The sequence below is a fragment of the Drosophila arizonae genome, chromosome 2 (assembly GCF_054131065.1).
Source record: "Drosophila arizonae isolate 15081-1271.41 chromosome 2, UAZ_ARI_1.0, whole genome shotgun sequence".
Classification (NCBI taxonomy): Eukaryota; Metazoa; Arthropoda; class Insecta; order Diptera; family Drosophilidae; genus Drosophila; species Drosophila arizonae.
Window position 1 is genome coordinate 16,521,475 of NC_142922.1, and position 20,724 is coordinate 16,542,198.

Sequence of the window (20,724 nt, forward strand, 5' to 3'; positions counted from 1 at the left end):
GCAGCACATATGCATACTACAATATGTAACTACACTTGGAGAAAAGTAGGAATATAAAACTGGTACAAATTTCAGAATTTCATGAATCTCTATGCACAATAAACTTCCGAGATATGCAATTTAAAAGTTTTGTTTCATATTTATCTCAGTGTTAAATATTGAATAAATTTTATACTAACTTTGAGTGCATAATATATATTATATATATGACTTTGCTTCCAAATTAATTGAAAAATGATTTTTGTTTTTTTTTTTTTTTTTTTTTTTGGTTGAACTTCCATCATACTTATATAACAAGTAAGAAGGCTCCAGTCGAGACTGCTCGACTAGGAGATACCCTGAACCCTCCAAGCTGATATTCTAATCAGTCTGGACTTCTTTTATGCACACATACATACACATGCACTTATAAGCACGTGCTCTGCTGACTGCGCAGTTAGCAGCGACTGCGCTTGGGCTGCGCTGCAATGTGGGCAATAATATGAGAATTTATTTGTTGAATAATTTCTTTTGTAGACATACGATCTTAATGAAACTTTCAGAGCGTAATCATATGGTTAAAATATGTGTACATTCCAAAGCACAAGTCTCTAGTACTTGAAAAGTACTAGTACTAGTACTTTTACAAATTGGGGGAGAAGGGGGCGTGGTATCCAAAATCTGCAAATTACAAAATCTTTGTATCCACTAACTTTATATACAACCCAAATATGAAGTCTCCAGGTCTAAAAGTGTTAAAATTATGCTGAAAAAACCAAGTCGATTTTTCGATTATTCTCGATAAAAAAGTTATCGGACGAGTTATCGAAAAAATAAAGCAAACTTGTACTGCCTATGGTATACACGAGTATGCATGCCAAATTTCAGCTCTCTAGCTCTTATATCTTCTGAGATTCTTTTGCTCATACGGACGGACGGACGGACGGACGGACGGACGGACGGACGGACGGACGGACGGACGGACAGACGGACAGGGCTATATCGACTCAGCTCGTCGTGCTGATCAAGAATATATATACTTTATGGGGTCTGCGATGATTCCTTCTGCCTGTTACATACTTTTCACAAAACCATTATACCCTGATTTCCCATTTTCAAAGGGTTCAGGGTATAAAAATGTACACCTAGAGAAATGATTTTCTCAAATAATTATCAAAATATAAAATTTTGTTTTCGTTCAGCAATAAACAAATACTTCAGATCAATTCATATTGAATTGGGAATTATTTGACTAAATTTACTTAAAATTAATATGATTCTATCCCTAGTTTTCTCCGAGTGTTTAATTTCAGTCAGTTTGTCAAAGTCTGCTGCAGCTATAAGCCTTCAATAACTATCAGTTTGGCTTTTTTTTTTTTTTTTTTTTTTTTTTTTTTTAGCGTATAATATGTAAACGGAAATTGATGAAGACTGAATATGATTTGATTTCATGCTTGGAAATAACTATTTCGGGGTTGAGACAATGAGTCAAGTTGTGCTCAGTTTATATGAGATGAGCAGTGGGTTAAGGCAATTCAACAGTGCTGTTCAGCAATAATTTTATTTTATTATATACATCTATTTATTAATGAATTTATATGTAAATATGTAATTAGATGTATATTTATATATATTTTGCACTATATATTATTATATAAATTTTGACTCCTACCTGAATGAGCTGCAACCACTGTGCACTCTAATGCCATTGTGTGTGTGTTTTTTTATTTCGTTTCTAAACATATTTGCACAGCTGCAATTGCTGCAGCTTGTGCATTGTGCTGCGCCAGCTGTTGTGCCAATATACGCTTTGTCTTAACTGAGTTTTACGGCTTGACTCGCCACACACAGAGTGCAAGAGCTGAAAAATGACGTTGCACATGGTTTTTACAACTACTATATACTATACTATATATTTCTACTACTACTATATATTTATTATTAATGACTCTTTCTCTCTCTCTTTCTCGCTCATCTGTTGCAGGTTCCATCATGTTTCATGTGCGCCGCCGTCCGGCAGATTCGCAGCCGCGACGCCGCAAGAAAAAGCCATTGGGCGCTGCAAACGGTGCGAATCACATGTCCGGCGATCGCGAAGGACCCGTCCTTGTCGAAGTGACGCACAGCGGCGATGGGGGTCGACGCATTAAGCTGGGCAGCGATCCGGTCGAGGTTGGGTCAGCGAACACCAATTGCCTGCAGCTCTTCGGTCCCTCCATACAGCCGAGGCATTGTCTCATCTCGCTGCTGGAGGGCGTTTGCACGGTGACGCCTCTGCACACGGACGCGCTGACCTTCGTCAACGGACATCACATTAGCCAGCCAACCATATTGCATGTGAGTAGACATTTTCGTCTTAATTTGTAACTAATTTCGTGCGGTATGAGGTCACAACTAATTAAGGCGCTGACATGCACTAATTTGTAAACATTTCCTTTTAGTGTGGTTGGCTCTTTATCTCTCTCTCTCTCTCTCATTCTCTCTCTTCCTTTGTCATATGTGGCGTATACGCATTTTATTTGTCTTGCATTTTTTTTTTTTTTGGCAAAACGATAAAGTTTTGTACTTTGCGCTGTCAACCTTGACCCAGTGAAAGTTTTCGCTTTTGTTGTCCGCTTTCCGCTGCTCCTCTTCCTGTTTCAGCATCCTGTTACTCGAGCTCCTCCTTCAACGAGTACTGCTGCTGCTGCTGCTACAGCTACTGCTGTCTGTTGGCATTTGTCACGCAATTCCATTTCCCATTTGCAGCATTTGCCGTACAGGCCTTTCGCATTTTAATGCCCATGTTAATGGTCATGACGACAGCGCAGCAAAACGAAAGAGATTCTCTCGTCCAAATAATATAAGACAAGTGTCCACTAAAGTACGGCAATTCGTTATTGCAACAGCTAAGAGAATCAGTTGGCAGTAAGCAAAGACATTTTCTAAAGATAAAATACAAAGGAATTGCCAAAATGAAATCTAGTTGAGACGGGCTTATGCAAGGATTGAAAGCACTGCGAACTCAGGGAATATTTATTTCTTGTGTGTTAACTTAATTGCTAGAGATTGCGAGCAAAAGTTACTCAAGTATAAAAATGTTTAAATTTTCAAAATGTTAAATCTTTAATAATCAGTAATTTAATTATTTTAATTTAATTATTATCATTATAAAATCATGTTGCAGTTTTTTCATTAAGTCTACCGCTTCGATAAACTGCTGAGTATTAAAAAAAAACTTTTAGTTCTCTTTTCAAGCTTTTGAGCTCTAACAACGATTTTTGTTGGGGGAAATTAAATTTTGTTTGTGCATTAAAAATAGGTTTTTTATTTTTATTTATTTTTTGATGGGTTTTGTGCTGCACAAGCATTCGCTGCTCAAGTTCATTATCAGCAGTTGTAGTCCGTTTCTGTGATTTGCCGTAGTCGAGCGCAGGTTTTCGATGCTCAGAACAACAGAAAGAGCGTTTGGGGCGCAGTTGATTTATCTTTTGTTTTGACAACTTTTCGACGCACACAAAACACAAACAGAATAACAACAACGAAGCGAATTAAGTTGATTCTGCGTTCTCACGCATTTCGCCAAATGCACAACCAACAACAACAACAACAACAATAACAACAACAACAAATTTACTGTGCGCAGTGTAAAAACTTTTCTGACTTTCCGCTTGATGAATTCGAAGCCAAATAAACAAAACCAAACTTGATGGCGCCCCCATAGCTCATCGACAGAGTCAGGCAGAGACACTGACAGCGACAGAGGCAGAGAAAGAGAGAGAGAGGGAGGGAGACAGATAGTACCCCCATTCAACCACTTGAGATAAGCCTCAAATGTTGGGCAATAACGTCAAACTGTCTCCAGAGACTCTGGTATAGATGTGAGGGGGTGGGAGCGAGGGGAGGCGTGTGTAAAAGTTAGCTAAACATTAATTTTGTGTAATTCACTGAACAAAATTTATCTTTTACACTCTCTATATGCTGTTCGATGTGTCAAGAGAAGTACACATACATATGTATGTGCACATATACAACTTTGATTATAGATTTTCATGTTTACAAAGTTGAGTTTAAATATTAATATATTACGGGTCAAGAGTATTAAAAGAGCGTGTAATTGAAATGAATTTTTAATTTCTACAGATTTAAAGCAATTGAAGTAAATAAATTGGGAATATTGAAGATTATATACTACATCTTGTGTTAGAGTTTAACAGCCAATGTTATAGTACTTACATTATCAATATAAAAGCTAGGAGGAATATCATTAGAGGAAAATACAAAAACATTTGCCTTAGCTTTAGCTGGAGTTTTAAAATATATATATATATATTTTTTTTAATTTTACTTAAAATATAATAATATATTAAAAGCTAATTATCTGTACATATTTATATCAAATGTTATATCGATATTGTCTGTTATCCATGTCTTCTACCTAATCAAATTATCAGCATTGCCTAAGCTTTCATTCTAGAGTATCTCACAGTCGCTTACTAAACTTGTTTTTTTATCTTATATGATTTTTGGCTTGGCATTCAATTGGCAAATTGAATTCAGTTGCGGTTCATTGAACCCAAATAATAAAAATTCACAAATGTAAAAAGGAGAATATTTGCTGAAAAAAATATAAAAAGAAAGAACCGTTTGAAAATGTTTTCAACAATTTTCCCCCATTAAAGAAAAAATGTTAACAAATCGAAATGAACCACAATAGTGCTATTTGGCAACAATTGACAAACTGAATGGCTGTGCGCATATGCCTCATCGATTTGAAGGGCATTTGAAAAGGGGGGCGTCTCTATCGATGACACCAAGTTTCGAAACGCCCCACATATTTTCCAATCGGCATTTTCGAATCTTTGCAGTGCCACGGCAACTGTCAATGCGTAAGCACGCGCTGTGATTAAATAGCTGATGTTGTTTTTGTTTTGGTTTTTTAATGAATTATGTTAATCGGTGCATAATTTAATTAAAGTACTTAATCGCCACTGATACAAAGTGAATTGAATAATGTAATTGAAATGCTTGAAATGCGTGCCACAATTAAACGATATACATTATGCGTGGCTGTCCGTGTTTACAATATGCACAATTAATGGGCACTTAAACTGTCTTTTGCAGAACGGTTCGGTTGTCATGTTCGGACGTGTCGCTTCGTATCGATTCCTGGACTCGCCCACAGATGGACGCTATAATCTGGCCCTCTCGCAATCCCAGCTGGACTCGGCCTGCCTCTACGAAAGGTGAGTGTGCAACGTGTATTTTGCAGATATAGATAATCAATGCTGCGCTTTAATTTGTGTGTTGCCTAATTTAATTTTATAAAATTATATTGTGTTTCATGGCTTTTATGAAATTTCATTTAAGAATTTGAGAGAACAGCGAAATTAGTTTAATTGAGAAGCAAACAACTATAATTTTCTACCTTTTTCAATTTCCAGTTGAGATTTCTATTAAACGAGTTTCTTAAATGAACCAGTAGACAGGTACAGAGATCAGTGATCAGTGATCAATGATCTTTTTAGTTCAGTTCTTTATACTATTAATGCCTAGCTATTTAAATGAACTATAAGTACTATAAGACTTACATAAATGATTTTCCACAGCAATAAGTTCTTTTGAACTATTCTAAGTTCATAGCTCAGAAGGTTCACTTAAGTTATTTACTTTTCATTTACAATAAATTCGTTTGAACTATTTCGTAATTTTAAAGGACTCTATTAAGTTATCTGCTGTTGATGCACAAGAAGTTCTAGGAAACTTTCTAAGCCTTTTCAACCATAAGTTCCATTCAATTTTAATATTAATGTTCAATAAAAACAGATTCGAGCTGTAGCCGAACTAACTGAACTGAACTAGTGAATATAATGATCTATATAGTTAAGGACTCAAGGGTGAATGAATTAAATTGACCTTTAAATTGAATAAGAATTCTCCAGTTTCAATTTCTCTCAAAATTTCTTGCATTCATTTGTCGCATTGATGCGAATTCATTGTGTTTCGTTTTTTTTTTTATTTCATATATTTTATGTTGGCGCCTCTTGTGGCTTTTTGTTTGTTACGTGCTGTTTGTTTTTATTGTTTGTGTACAACATTAATCCTGCCATGCACCACACACACACACATACCAACACCAATACACGCACACGCACACACACACACACTCACAAACACCATCGCAACAATAACAAACGTAAAACCACAAATGGGACTTTAGTCGCTCGCCCACATCTCCGGGCTCTTGGAACGATGAGGATGGAGCACTTAGTTCGGTGAGTAGCTGGATAGCTAGTCGAGAAACGAACGGGAGCCAAGCAACTCTATTTCTCTCTTATTTCAATCAGACGCAGAAGAGCGAGTATGAGCATAATCAGCAGCTGAATCAAAGCAACGCTGGCTACCACAGCAGCTCAGCAGACCCGCACGCGCTCCGAGATGTGGTGGACAGCAAACATGGCAGCCAGGAGCAGCAGCAGCAGCACCAACAGCCGCAACAGCTGTCCAATCCTGGTGGCAATTATGATGGTCAAAGCTTAGAAGGTAATCTGGAGAATGAAATCAAGTCCATATCGAGCATGAAATCGAATGGCTCCAACAGTCAGGACAGGTAAGCAAAATGATGAATGCAGCTTAACAGAAAACTTTCTCAATAAATCTCTTGAAGCAGCCAAACTTAATACACTCTCAAAACACACACACGCATACACAAAATACACCTTTATGTATCACCTGTGCATTTCGTTTATGTTTGTGTGCGCTTGTATTTTATTTGATATTAAATTTCTTTATAAATATTTATATATATTATGTGTATGTCCTCTTTAATATGCGCTGCTTTACTAATATCTATTTCTTCAACTTGACTTGGCTGAAACCCGCATTTAGATCGCCCAAATTGCCAGGTGCTGGCGGTCATTTGGCCGGCGCCGGCGGCAGCGGCTCGGCAGATGCCCAGGGTCAGGAGCCCATTTTGCCCGCTGTTCTCGAGTTTCCCGAAACACATCAGGAGCACTTTCTGCGTCACATCATCACCGAACTGGATGTGAATGTGCCGCACTTCAAGCTGGCGCCCGTCTATTCGCTCTACCTGTGTGCCAGGTAAGTAATTGCTTTTATAACTGTTGGATGTTTGCCTGACCACTTTATATCCGTATGTGTGCTTTATGTGCTGAATTGCGAGCTTTGCTAACTTTGATGTTTAATATTGCCATTATATAAAGAGATATATCTTTATATATGTATATGAATGAAATATAAATATCTCAGTATGAATAATTGACAATAATAATATATAAATATAATATAAACATATGTTTGTGAATCAATTGTATATTTCAACAGCTGAAATCGCCTTCTTACATCAGTTTTAGGTAATTCTATTGATTTTGCTTTAGTCTTTGCCAGCTTGAATAAGGAAAAAATATGAATTCAACGCTTTTTATAGTGTATTTAATTAAAAAATAAATTAATAAAAACTAGCTTAAGTATTTTTGTTCAAACTTTTGAAAAGCTAGCCAGCTGTTAAGCTTATCAGGAATATCCCACCTCCAATAATAATCAATTCATGCAGATTATGCAAGCTTTGTTGGCATTCAGATTATATTTATTTGATAATCAAAGTTTGTTAAGCTAATAGGATTAACTGAGTTAGCAAAAATGCCGCAGCTGAGCTGTTATAATTATAATTATGCAGCAGTAGAAGTAGATTAGAAATTGCGCTCACTTGAAATTCAAAATTTGTTTAAAATAAAACAAAGATTTAGACAAAATTATATTTTTTCAACTAGTGCTAGAATATACCAATTGGAACTAAGTTCTATTTTCTGAATATTAACTGAATCATCTAAAAAGTTGTATAATATACAGATTATTTAAAAAAGGTAAAGCTCATACAACTTCTCATTTCAAAATACCTTAAGGAAGCTAGCTCATACAACTTCAAAGTTAATATTTAACATTCGCTTATTCACACATCCATTTCAAAAGCTTCATTTCATCTTAAGCCACGCCAAGACTAAGCCATATTGTTGAGATCAACCTGATAAATGTGTGTTCTTTACATGAATTGACTTGGCTGCTCGGAGCAGGGGCTGTCAGTGTGATTCCAATTGGCTGAATTCCCCAACTGTGTTTGAGCCAATATCAACCATTCATTATCAATTATGATGATTTATCTCGACTGCTGACCCAATTTGTGCGCTATTAATATTAATGCTAGCGTCTGTCGGCCAGCGGACTGAGTGGGCGGGCAGCAGTGGACGGCTTCGACTGTAAACACAGGAAATTGCAACACTGTGGCAGCCACACGCTGCCATTGCCCAAACACCAGTCGATGGCAGCTCGGATGATGCTTGACAAGGCCACAAAAATGTAGAGCGTATGAAATAAATATTTCGAAACTCATGCCAGCCATGAAAAATTCAATCAAATGATGCATCCCCGTTTTGAGCCTTCACAATCTTTCCTGTGCAATTTTTGACAGGATTTGGTTGACATTAAATATTAAAGCAATTCGAATCATAAATGTGGGAAAATATGACACAAACTATGCCGAAAAACTATGATGTATGTATATATTTTGATAGATAGACAGATAGATGTATAAAAATAGAGCAAGGATTAAAAGTTTGGCGTATAACTGTTTTGTATACTCCAAAGAATAGTTTGTATCCAGCTTATATAATATAGAAAATAGAGAGTTCATATATAAAAATTTATTAATTAATATCAATTCGATAGCCCTTTGATTCGTACACAAATGCAATATACCGCACACTGCGCATTACATTACAGGGCATCATGAATCCATTCGTTTGACCTTTTTGTAGCTGTTGATTAACATGAAATCAATCGGTTCTCGTTGCAGATATCGCGCCTCCACCCACTATCGTCCCGAGCTGCAGCCCACTGAGCGCGCCCACAAGCTAACCATATTCCTGCATCATGTGGCGAATCTGGTCTATGGCGTTGTCCAGGAGCAGTACACAGATCCACGCATACTCGCCTTTTGGATGGCGAACAGCTCGGAGTTTCTGCATTTCCTCAAGTCGGATCGTCACATCAGCGCCTTTAGCGTGCAGGCGCAGGAGGTGCTCGCCGAGGCGGTGCAGACGGCATTTCGTAATCTGGTCAATTGCTTTCGCTTGGAGCTGTCGCAGACTCTGAATCAATTTCTCTCGGAGACGATTGATCACGATTCCGCGGCGGGTCTGGTGCTGACAGTGCTTGGCTCGGCGATGGCTCTGCTGCGGCGCTGTCGTGTGAATGCCGCCTTGACCATTCAGCTGTTCTCGCAGCTCTTCCACTACATCAATGTCATATGTTTCAATACGGTGAGCGGCGCTGGCAGGTGGACTCTAGATAGTCGCCAACAGGCCTCCATTTGCTTTGATAGAATCCAGCATTGATGAGTTTTCTCTCTTTCTCTCTCATCTCTTAGATTGTGGCCAATTCGCACTTGTGCACCGCAGAGTGGGGCAAGGTGATGACGGAGCGCCTGCAGCTGCTAGAGCTGTGGGCTGAGCGCCAGGGCCTGGAGCTGGCTGCCGATTGCCATCTGGCTAAGATCAATCAGTGCGCGCAATTCTTGCAGGCGCCCAAATCATCTGTGGAGGAGATACAGCAATTGGCCTGCTCCTGCTTCCGGCTCAACTCCTTGCAAATGGGCGCACTGCTGCAGCAGGAGAAAATACCACGCAATCTAGTTGACACGGCCATACGCATGGCCGAATCGGTGGCCGATGAGCTGACGCGTGCCGATGGACGCGAGGTGCGACTGGAGGAATCACCCGAACTGCATTTAGCATTGCTGCTGCCCGACGACGGCTTCAGCTGTGACGTGGTGCGCGGCATACCCACCGGCCTGGTCGACTTTCTGAATCCCCTACAGCAGCAGGGCATGTGCCGGCTGGCTGCACAGCCCACCTCCATTGGACTGTGGACGGTCTATATGCATCAGTTTAATGTGAGTGTCAACGATTGTTATTTATCCATAACGAAGAGCGATTGCTAATATTCCCGCTTTCATTTATGCAGCAGGCACGCAGCTCCAGTGCCATGTCGAACAAGCTGCCCCAGCCCGAGGTGCAGCTGATTAAGTTGCACAAGAACAGCAACGGCATGGGCCTGTCCATAGTTGCCGCCAAGGGCGCGGGCCAGGAGCGTCTGGGCATCTACATCAAGAGCGTCGTGCCAGGCGGCGCTGCCGATGCGGATGGCAGACTACAGGCTGGCGATCAGCTGCTGCGTGTGGACGGTCAGAGTTTGATTGGCATCACACAGGAGCGGTGAGTGTAGCGAAGGAGCATGCCAAGACTCCCTCGGTTATTTTATACCCTGTTATTTTTGTACCTTTGCAGTGCTGCTGATTATTTGGTGCGCACGGGTCCCGTTGTCAGCTTGGAGGTGGCCAAACAGGGCGCCATTTATCATGGGCTGGCAACGCTGCTGCAGCAGCCCAGTCCCGTTATACAGCGTGGTGAGTAGCTGGAGCTCAGGCCACACCCAACCAATACAAACACAAACACACACACATGCATACATACATTAGTCACACTAAACAAGGTGCTGGGTAGCTGCTAAAGAAACAGTATATACTATAATATAATATAATATAATATAAATAAAGAGTACACACTCGACAAACACACACGTATACTCACACACAGACACACACACACACCCTCGAATACATAGAGACACTCATACACAAGACAGAGAATTTGATTCTCGCTCACTGTTGTGTAAGCTAATCCCCCCTATTCCTACGCATTCGCTCTTTAAACATGCTGCCAAAGAACCAACTAGTAGCAGCAGCAACTATTTGCAACTGCAACAACAGCAACAACAACAACACCAACTGCAACAACGTCGCCATTCGTCGTACCAGCAGCAGGCGCGTTTTTACAACAACTCCATTTCGGATGATAGTCTGAATCGTAGCCGCCGCGAGTCCTTTGCCTGCATGCGCTCCGTGTCGCCGCCCGTGCGCCGGCTGAGCGCCTCCTGCCTGCAGGAGGAGCTGTGCGCACTGGGCCATCAGCTGCACATTGATCCGAGGTACAGAGACACCCGACCCATCGCCCGCTCGGCCAGTAGTTTGTACCTGTCGAATGAACCAGCTGCTGGCTACTATCAACCGCCAGTTGCGGCGCCGCATTTCAGTCCCATGCGTCCGCTACGCCGCACACCGCCGCCCTCGATCTTTATCGAGGAGTACCAGGATGATCCGGCGCCAGCTGAGCCGGAGGCGCGTAATTCCCAGGAGTCTTTCACCAACTTTGCCAGCTACAGCGATGCCCATCAGCCGCTCAACGAGGAGAGCATTGCCTCCATGGCCGACTCGGGCGATATACCCTTCATAGACGACGAGGAGGAGCAGCAACAGCAACCAGCGCTCGATCGGCAGCAGCAACAACGGCCCTGCCTCGCCAGCAGCAGCGGCAGCCATGCCACTCCCTCCTCCACGATAAAGCGCAACCCCGCCGCTGGCTATCGCAAAACGGTTAGCTTTGATCTCGAGCAGCAGCAACCGCCGAGCGTGGCGCCCAGCATCGATCGCAAGTATCACACCCACGATGCCATCAGCAACTTCGCCATCAGCAACTCCTCGTCAGAGTCGCTGCTCGCCGAGCAGCAGGCGAGCGAGCGCATGCCGCTCATACAGAAAATTCGACGGGAGCTAAACACGAAGCGTGCCACCAATTGCTCAGCGGTGGATTACAGCTCCGGTGGCTCCGGCTCAAACAGTCAACGTTCCTCCAGCGAGTCCATTGAGCGAATGCCGCTGCTGCGACAGCAGCAACAGCAACAGCAGCAACCGTCGCCGTGTCGACGTCAGCTGAACGCGCAGCGTTCGCATAAAAGGTCAGGGCTCTCTGTCACAGCAGCAACAAGCACAACAACAACAACAACAACAGCAGCAGCTACAGCAGCAGCTACAGCAGCAACTGTTGTTCCAATAGTCAGCATACAAGTTCCTATTGACAGTTCCTGTGCTTGTTCCCGCACACAAAATGTACATAAAAGCAATAAATATTGTGCCAGCACAACTCTTAAGCCAAGCACCACTGAAATTTCCAGCAGCAGCAGCAGCAGCAATTACGCCGTAGGCAGCACACGTCGCGCTTCCAGCCATACGAATCTCAGTCCCAGTTTCCTTTCACCCCTTGGCCAGGGCAAGGTGCGCGAAATGGCGGCCTATTTGAATGCCCAGCACAGTTTGATGCCCAGCAGCAAATCCAAATCCAAATCAACATCGGCCCTGGCCGTCGCAGAGCGTCTAAAGCTCACACAGAACGAACAGGGCGACATACTCAAGCAGCTGAGGGAATGGAGTCTGTTTGGCAGCGCGGGCAAGGATTACAATATAGAGCTGCCACAGAAGCCGCAGCAGCAGCAGTCGCAGTCGCAGCAACAGTCGCAGTCGCAGCTGAGCTGTGATTGCCCTTGTTGCGCGCATTGCCGGCCTGCAGCAACTAACACCAGCAGCAGCAACAGCAACAGCAACAATGACAACAGCAGCGTGACAGCCACTTTCAAGTGTTATGACAGTTGCCAGGAGGCAGACAAGGAGCCACTTGCTTCCACGCAAGCCCCGCCCCACTCCCAGTCACACGCCCAGTCCTTGGCTTTGGCACGTCAGCTGCCCTGTCGTCGCAGCGTCATGTGCAACAATCGTCAGTCTCATAGCGTGCGACAAATGAAACGCAACAAGCAGCAGCGACAAAAGCAACGCCCCCAACACTTTCAGCATCAGCATCAACAGACCCGCCAGCACCACCATCATCATCAACACCACCACCACCGCCACCACCATCGCCATCATCATCAGCAACAGCAACAGCCACCCGCCTCACCGCCCTCCGCAGCCAAATTGCTGCTGTCCTTAGCCAGCAGCAGCAGCAACAGCAACAACGATTGCAACTGCAGCTGCAGCGATGAGGAGAACGATGATGAATCATGCTCCTATTCCTGTTCCTCCTCCGATTGCCTGTGCGACAACGATGCTAATGCCGATGCTGCAGACGCTGCGGCCGGGCCAGAAACTGGGCAACGAATGGGACCAAATGCAACAACGATTTGCTGCTCCACCCACAGATGACCATCCAAATGCAATGCACCGAGGTTCTACTTCTACTTGTTGTTGTATATTTTGATTTATCTAGTTCAGTTTATATCTTTTCATATATCATTTGGCATGGCAATGCAATTTGTTATTGATTAGAAATTGAGATACAACATTTTGTGGATATTTGATTGCTGCTGATATTCTATATAAAGATATATATATATATATATTATATATTATTTATATAGGGTTAAAGAAAGAGAGTGGCATCATCTTTATAATTGCTGTGAGTCTGCCCATTTTAGTTAGTCGCTCACTTGTAGAGCTTTTTACTACAGGCAGTCAAACTATATGAATCGAATTGATCTACTATATTATATAGTAAACTCTTATATCCTTCAATATATATCCTTTACAAGCTTATAAATTGGGCTTCTTTATGGTCTAAATTGATACTTTCTATATAACTTCTTGAAATTGAACTTGTTTAAGAACTTCTGTATTATAGTTCCATAAACATATTACATATATTGTATAGAATGTCTTTAATATTGCATTCATAGCAAGAACTAATTTAAAATTTTCAATTCGAATATTAATACATTTCCACTTTATATCATATATATTGATATATGCAGAGTAATTTAGCTTCGTGCTTTCAACATCCTAAATGTCAGAAGATATAACAAAGATGTGCACTATAGATATTTATGATATATACGAGAGTATTTAAGTTTTGCTTTGCTTTTAGATCATTGAGCCTTCAGTTCGTTATTCAATTGTAGTTTTCCATAAATATATATAATATTTTATTGTTATATAATATTCTATAGAAATATTAAAGTATAATTATTATATTTAAGGATTTCATTTCGTTTTAGCAATTCGTATGTTTCTCCACTCGATGCTTTTTATTTCAGCCTTTAAAAAATGTTCCTGTTTCTTGCTTTAAAATTTGGAATTTAATATGCACGTTGTTGTTGTTGTTACCCGATTATTATTATTATTATTATTTACGCTGAATACAATTTATTTACAATCTGTTTTTTATGCGCGCAAGCGACAGCCGCATTTGTTGTATTTAAATTATTTATTCGCGCTTTATATTGTAATTTGATTTGATTTGGGTTTTCATAGCTGTAATTGTAGCTCTAGCTGTAGTTGTATTTGTATTTGTATTTGTGTTTGTATTTGTGTTTGCATATGTTAATTACATTTTGTATGCACAATGCATTAAAATTGATTACATTTGCTCAAACACACACACACTTACACTCACACACACCCACACACTCCCACACACGCACATAAATAATGAGTTGGTTGCCTACTCTGATGATTACTAAAACGAATCTATCTATCTATCTCTTTGCCCATCTTTCAACAACTGCACCAATACCCTGTCCTGCAAAACTAATCAAATGGATTATGGTTACGGATCGTCAGGTAATCGCCGCATGTCCGAGCGCGATTTGAGTCGCATGGGCGGGGCCGAGTCGTCCAAGTCATTGGGCGGCATTGGCGGCCCGCTCATCGCCAATAGCCATACGAGTCACAGTCTCAATCAGCACTTAAATCTGAGCAATAGCAACATCAACAGTAGCCAAGCACACAGTCACAACAGCAACAGCAACAGCAACATGGGCAACAGCAACAACATCATGAATCCCCTAGCTGCACACCTATCCTCCAATAGCAAATCGGTGCCGGCCCTGCATCATCACACGGGATCTGGCAACATATGTAAGTGTGTCTGCTAAGTCCTACTTCAGTCCGCCCCAGGCACAATCCGCTTGCATCAATGTTGTTTGCTCTTTGCGCTTTGTTCTTTGCTCTAATTGACTTCTCTCTTAACCCTCTCCCATCCCTCCTTCGCAGCGCTGGCCAATTCCAAGTCACGGAGCACGCACAGCTTGCATAACAATGGAGGTCAGCCAAATGGCAGTCACACTAATCCCAATCTGAATCCGAATCCGAATGCAAATGGAAATGGAAATGGCAACGAGCAAGGCTTCTACCAGAATTTAAGCGTGTATCGTGCACAGAATCAAAGTCAACCAATTTTGAACGAACGGTAAGTGGTGCAAATATTTTCAATTTATAAAGATTTTCGATAAACTACATATAGTCTGATATATAGAAAGATGAGCGGTTAGATAACGATCAGCTCTGATATAGATTTAAAATTGTGCATTTAGAGAGATTAATTCTGAAGTTTGTGTTTTTCTTTGCGTTAGAAAAGATTCGAATCTAGTTCCCAATTAGTTTATTAAAATAAATGCTAAGGGATTTTGCTATTAAAATCAGAATTTGACTTGTAAGAGATTTTGTTAAAATATTTTGGGTATAAATAATCTATGAACAGCTTAGCTTGAAATTTAAACAATTTACTGATTTATGTGAGATTTATTACAACTAAAACGCTGTAATGCTTATTATTTAATTTAAAAAATATAGTTATTGATTTTATATTAATATAAATGTAGTATTTTTCTAGTCAGTAGATGCTGAGCAGTTACATTAAATAGTTGTCTGATAAATAATCATTGGACTAGTACGTCATTAGCATCAACTATAATGTATATAATGTACTAGAATACGAACTTTCATTAACTATCGTATGATGTATATACTAGACCAATTACAAAATAATATAGTTAGTGATTCACGACTTTAAAGTTATCATGTATAGATAATGTATAGTACTTATATATATGTACTACTGAATATTAGAGTGTTATAATAACCCTATAGGACTCGAGAACTAGTTCGTATCATACAGTTTTAGGCATCTTTAAAGTCATTTGTGACAGCAACTGTTGCCACCTCTTAAAGGTGTTGCTTTGTTTCAAGTTGATTGCCTTACAATACAAACTTGAACTTTTATAGGATGACATTACGTCTAAAGAAATTGCTTTGCGGCTTTATACCCATACAAAGTGAATATCAGCTGCTAGAAATGCGACATGTACGTGAGTTGATGTTGTTGTTGTATTATTGTTATTGTTATTGTCATTGTTATAATTTATGTCGGGCGTGTTTTGTGCGTGTGTTGCTGCTGTACAGGCGCACCTGCAACTGAAGCTCCTGAGCAACAAGAACAAAGAGCACTCTGAACACAAATCACAGTTTATTTCAAATGCCAGCACAGACACAAGTTTTTCTAATTAAGAACAACACATGTGACGCACAACAGCAACAGTTGCTGTCACAGAAAGCAATATATATGATATATATACAATATATTTATGTATGTAGTATTAACTCTGGTTATTTATTGCTTACAGGCCCAGCATGTCTGCACATGCCGCCATGAGCGCCTACAATGGCAATTCCCCGCATGTCGCCGCACTGCAACAACAGCAACAACAACAGCAGCAGCAGGCCTCGCCTTACCAACAACATTTGCAGGCCAGCGCTAATCTGCCCAGTCGCCCCGTTTCCGCCTATTATCACAGTCAGCAAAGTGCACAGCAGCAGCTGCAACAGCAACAGCAGCAGCAACAACAGCAGCAACAAGCACTGCAACAACAGCAATTCGCACACAGCAGCAGCAATCTAAATGGACAGCAGCTGACGTTGAACAATCGCGCGAAGAATCAACCAAACTTTCAGCACACGCTGCGCATGCAGCAAATGTTGGCGCCATCCATGCCCAACATCAGCAACATGTACCAGCAGCAGCAGCCACACCAACAGCAACAACAACAGCAGCAGCAGCAACTGTCCCAGCAACAGCCGCCTATGAGCGCCAGCCAAAGCATGCAGAATGTGAACGAATTTATGCCGGGCTATCAAAACGGGGGTTTAGACTATCAGCAACATGCGCGACGCAGTCAGCTGCATGAGGCAGCAGCACTCTACGAGCTGCAGCAGCAACACCAACAACAGCAGCAGCAGCAACAGCAACAGCCTTCACCCAACTTTATAACGCTGCCACCAAAGCCCATTGGCAGCTTACAATCGCCCAGCAAGCCAGTAGGACCGCCCAGCACAGCGCCCAAGCCACAGCAACAGCAGCAACAGCTGCAACAGCAACAACAGCAACAACAGCAGCAACAACTGCAACAGCAACAGCAGCAGCTGCAACAACAACAACAACAGCAGCAGCAGCAGCAGCGACTGCAGCAACAACAGGCAGGCTATCTGTCGAATCATGTGCTGGGCGAGGATAAGCCTCCATTGCCACCGACAGCCACGCATCCGCTGTTCAAGGCAACGCAGCAGCTGGCGCCGGGCATGAATTATGTGGCCAGCACTTTGGATCCACCGAAGGGCAGCTATTTGCCTGGCAGCCAGTCGTCGGCCCGTTCACTGCACAGCGGCAGCAATCCCTGGGAGCGTGAGGAGCGCGAGAAGGATTTGGAAATGCGACGGGAGCACATCAGGCAATGGCGGGAGCAGCAGATCGCAGAGCTGTCGGCCATACTGGCGCGCAGTCCGCAGCAGGAGGAGCAACTGAAGACGCTTATACTCGAACGCGACTTTGAGCGGCGTGCACAGGAGTTGCAGGAGCAGGAGGAGGACCAGGATCAGGCCTACGACAAGGACAATGTGCAGGAGCTGTTCCGTTTGTCAGCGAGCGGTCAGGTGCAGGCCAGTGCCATACAAACGCCCATCACCAGCTACCGTCAGACCGAGATCAAGCTGGCCGAGATCGGGGAGAGCACTCCAGTTGAACCGACAACAACAACAGCAGCAGGGCCAACAACAACAGCAGCAGCAGTGGTAACCTCGACAGCAACAGCCACGCCACCGCAGCCACAGCCCAAGAGCATATTGAAGCACAATCGCTATACGGACGGTGGCAGCGGGGGCAGCGCTGCGGGTGCGCCCTCTTCTCCTTCCAAGTCTCAGAAATCGGCTAGCTTTGCGGACGAACGGCATCTGCAAACGGAACATCCCATATCCAGTTTGGCCAAGGAGCTCACACAGCTGAGCATGCTCGACAAGGACAACAACAATGAGACAGCCTTGGATGGTTCAGTGCCACCGCCGCCGCCGCCAGAGCGCAACAGCTCCTATTTGATCATGTCACAGCAGAAGCTGCGCGGCAGCATGGGAGGCAATGCGTCCGCTACGTCTTCGATGGGACTGCTGAAGACGGCCACCAGCAATCAGGCAGCCGCCGTCGAGGTGAAGAAGGCGACAATGCATGGCATCACAAATAACAACAACAACAACAACAATAACAGCTTAAACAATAACACAATGCAATCATCGCCGCTGAGTGCAATGGAATTGAATGCCGCCTATGTGTCAGCGACGGGCACGGGCACGGGCATGAGCCTGGGCACGCCGCCGCCGTTGCTGCAGCGGGACAACAAACGCGTGAGCTTCCACGACGAGGACAACAACTTGGTAAGCCAGCAACAGCAGCAGCAGCTGCTGCAACAGCAACAGCAGCAATATCTGTTGGATAGCTACGCGCTGGAGAGTCAGGATTTGGAAACCATACGCGAGGATGCGAGCGTAAGTGGCTAATAGAGGGTTATTTACAGTAGTGGACAATCGTTAATCATTAATAATTTGCTTATACTTATATCACAGTACATGCAGCACAATGTGGATGTCTCCATGTTGCCCTCGATGCCTGCGACGCCGGATGCGGCGCTCTGGAATACCACAGTGCAATCAACGCCTGGCGTCATAGGCGCCCAGGAGGTGTACAGGTGAGTCGCAGTTGTCCGAATATAACAGTACTTCAGCTAACGATCCGTATTGAATACATTAACAGAGATCCTCGAACACGTCGCCTGGCGGAGAAGCAACAACAGCAGCAGCAGCAACGCGCTGGCGATGCGGTGCCTGAGAAGCTGTCGTTCAAGGAGAAAATGAAGATGTTTGCACTGGAATCGGGTGAGGATAATACGCCCAAGGACAAGCTGAAAATATCACGAGCGCAACGAGACATTGATGCAGTTCACTGAGAGCAGTTGACAAATTTATATATATGTATATCATAAGAATCCTAAGCAGTAGTGCACACCCACACATACACACTCACATATACCATATCACTCAGACGAATTGGGGGCCAATAGCGCTATATAACTAAAAATATATATATATATGTATGGACCACATATAGCAGACATTTGACAAACCTAACGAATTTGCTTAGCATCCAGTAGTTGCATTAGGATCTATATAGATGGACTAGTTGCGTAGTGTGAGTAGTTAAAAGAGTTGATATCGTTAACTGAATTCAATTAGTGAAAAGCAAAATTAGCATATTAAACCATAGTCTACATATACACAATATATACATATATACATACATATACATTCATATACAAATACATATATAAAGATATTGAAAGCCTAGACAGGGCAACGAAAGTTGGGCGAGCCACATTTGTAAAGCAAAATGCGAATATATATATGTGCACATATATAAGATAAATCTATATATATTTACAAACTGTTGCATCAAATGAAAATATTTAGTATTTACTTTTATCGATAGCCATGTAAATGAGGATGTGCGTTAGTTTAGATACATTTACCTGGGAATATGCGGAACAACAAGAAATGTTTATTATTATTAACATTATTATAAATATATAATAGGAAACGATACGCCACGACGTCATATAACAAATGGTCCAATTCAATTATTATTAAAAACAAACAAAAGTAGCAAAAGAAAAACAAAACAAAAATGTATATTTACAAGCAAATCGAAAAATCGCATATATGATATATCTATATATATATTTAACAAATATATTTTTAATTAAAACTTTTTTCATACACCTTTTAAAGCAAGAAACAAAAAAAAAAAAACAAAAACAAAAAAGAAAAAACTTAATTCATAGACGAAATGAACCAATTTAAAATCAAATAGGATTTCACTACACAAGAACCTAAAGGCTTTAAAATACAAAATATATATATTACTATATAGTATGCAATTTATTCTGAAACAACAACAAATATATGAGCAACAAAATGATTTTTGTGCATTCCAAGTATATCATATATCTATATATTTAAAGAACAAAATAAAAATTGCAAGATTTGCAGAATTTGATTTTTAGTTGAACTTTAAGCGCGTTTAGTTTTAAAAGAAATTTTTAAAATATATATAAATATATATCTATAAAGTTGTGCATGTTAATGCAAATAAACGTTTATTAAATTAATTATATAAATTTACAATTAAAATTTGGTTGTTTTTTCTTCTTAAAACTATAAAATTTAAAACATTCATCAGCTGTTTTTACTCGTTGCTTTAGCTGGGAACAGTTTTATCGGCTTTGGCACTGGGAACAGTTTTCGAATTTGGAGCATGCGCATTCAACTGTTCTCAGTGTGCAACAGGTGTGAGACTTGACGTAGCTAAGTGAATTTTTGATGTCGCTTTCACAGGTAAAACAAAAACAAAAAAACTTTAATTCAGTTGGTCCTAAACACATATACATATGTAAAATAAAGTTTTCAATTATGGGGGATCAAAAATCTGTAAGTTTGTTAAAAGTTTCGTTGAGGTATATCAAATATTCAAATATTCCTAAATCGTACAACTGCAACTGAAATAAGTTTCAACTTGAACATTTAATTATAGCCGTCTTGTTTTAAACAAGTTTTTGGATATACGAGTATGTGACGCCTGCCAGGAGAGTTAATTGGACAGGCAAAGATTATGAGCTGCTTCTTATTTAAATTTCCTTGACGAAAGTTTCGAGACA

The 20,724-nt window shown here is 41.5% G+C and overlaps 1 protein-coding gene across 11 annotated transcripts in view; it reads left to right on the forward strand.

Annotated features, from left to right (window-relative positions):
* The window catches only part of cno (adherens junction formation factor afadin), a 51,914-nt gene extending 31,714 nt beyond the window's left edge, over nt 1-20,200 (forward strand). For 3 of the 11 annotated variants that reach the window (XM_018019104.2, XM_018019113.2, XM_089463388.1), the window contains 14 exons: nt 1,964-2,316; nt 5,083-5,204; nt 6,179-6,233; nt 6,306-6,568; nt 6,847-7,059; nt 8,828-9,293; nt 9,401-9,925; nt 9,997-10,247; nt 10,320-10,438; nt 14,477-14,773; nt 14,909-15,104; nt 16,318-18,502; nt 18,581-18,702; nt 18,768-20,200. In XM_018019104.2, coding sequence (XP_017874593.1) covers nt 1,964-2,316; nt 5,083-5,204; nt 6,179-6,233; nt 6,306-6,568; nt 6,847-7,059; nt 8,828-9,293; nt 9,401-9,925; nt 9,997-10,247; nt 10,320-10,438; nt 14,477-14,773; nt 14,909-15,104; nt 16,318-18,502; nt 18,581-18,702; nt 18,768-18,960 — 5,360 coding nt within the window. In that variant the 3' untranslated portion in view covers nt 18,961-20,200. Of the gene's footprint in view, nt 1-1,963; nt 2,317-5,082; nt 5,205-6,178; nt 6,234-6,305; nt 6,569-6,846; nt 7,060-8,827; nt 9,294-9,400; nt 9,926-9,996; nt 10,248-10,319; nt 10,439-10,757; nt 13,087-14,476; nt 14,774-14,908; nt 15,105-16,317; nt 18,503-18,580; nt 18,703-18,767 lie in introns of those variants that run through there. The other 8 variants (XM_018019105.2, XM_018019107.2, XM_018019108.2 and 5 more) reach the window with 8 other exon arrangements.
* Nucleotides 20,201-20,724: the final 524 nt, after the last annotated feature.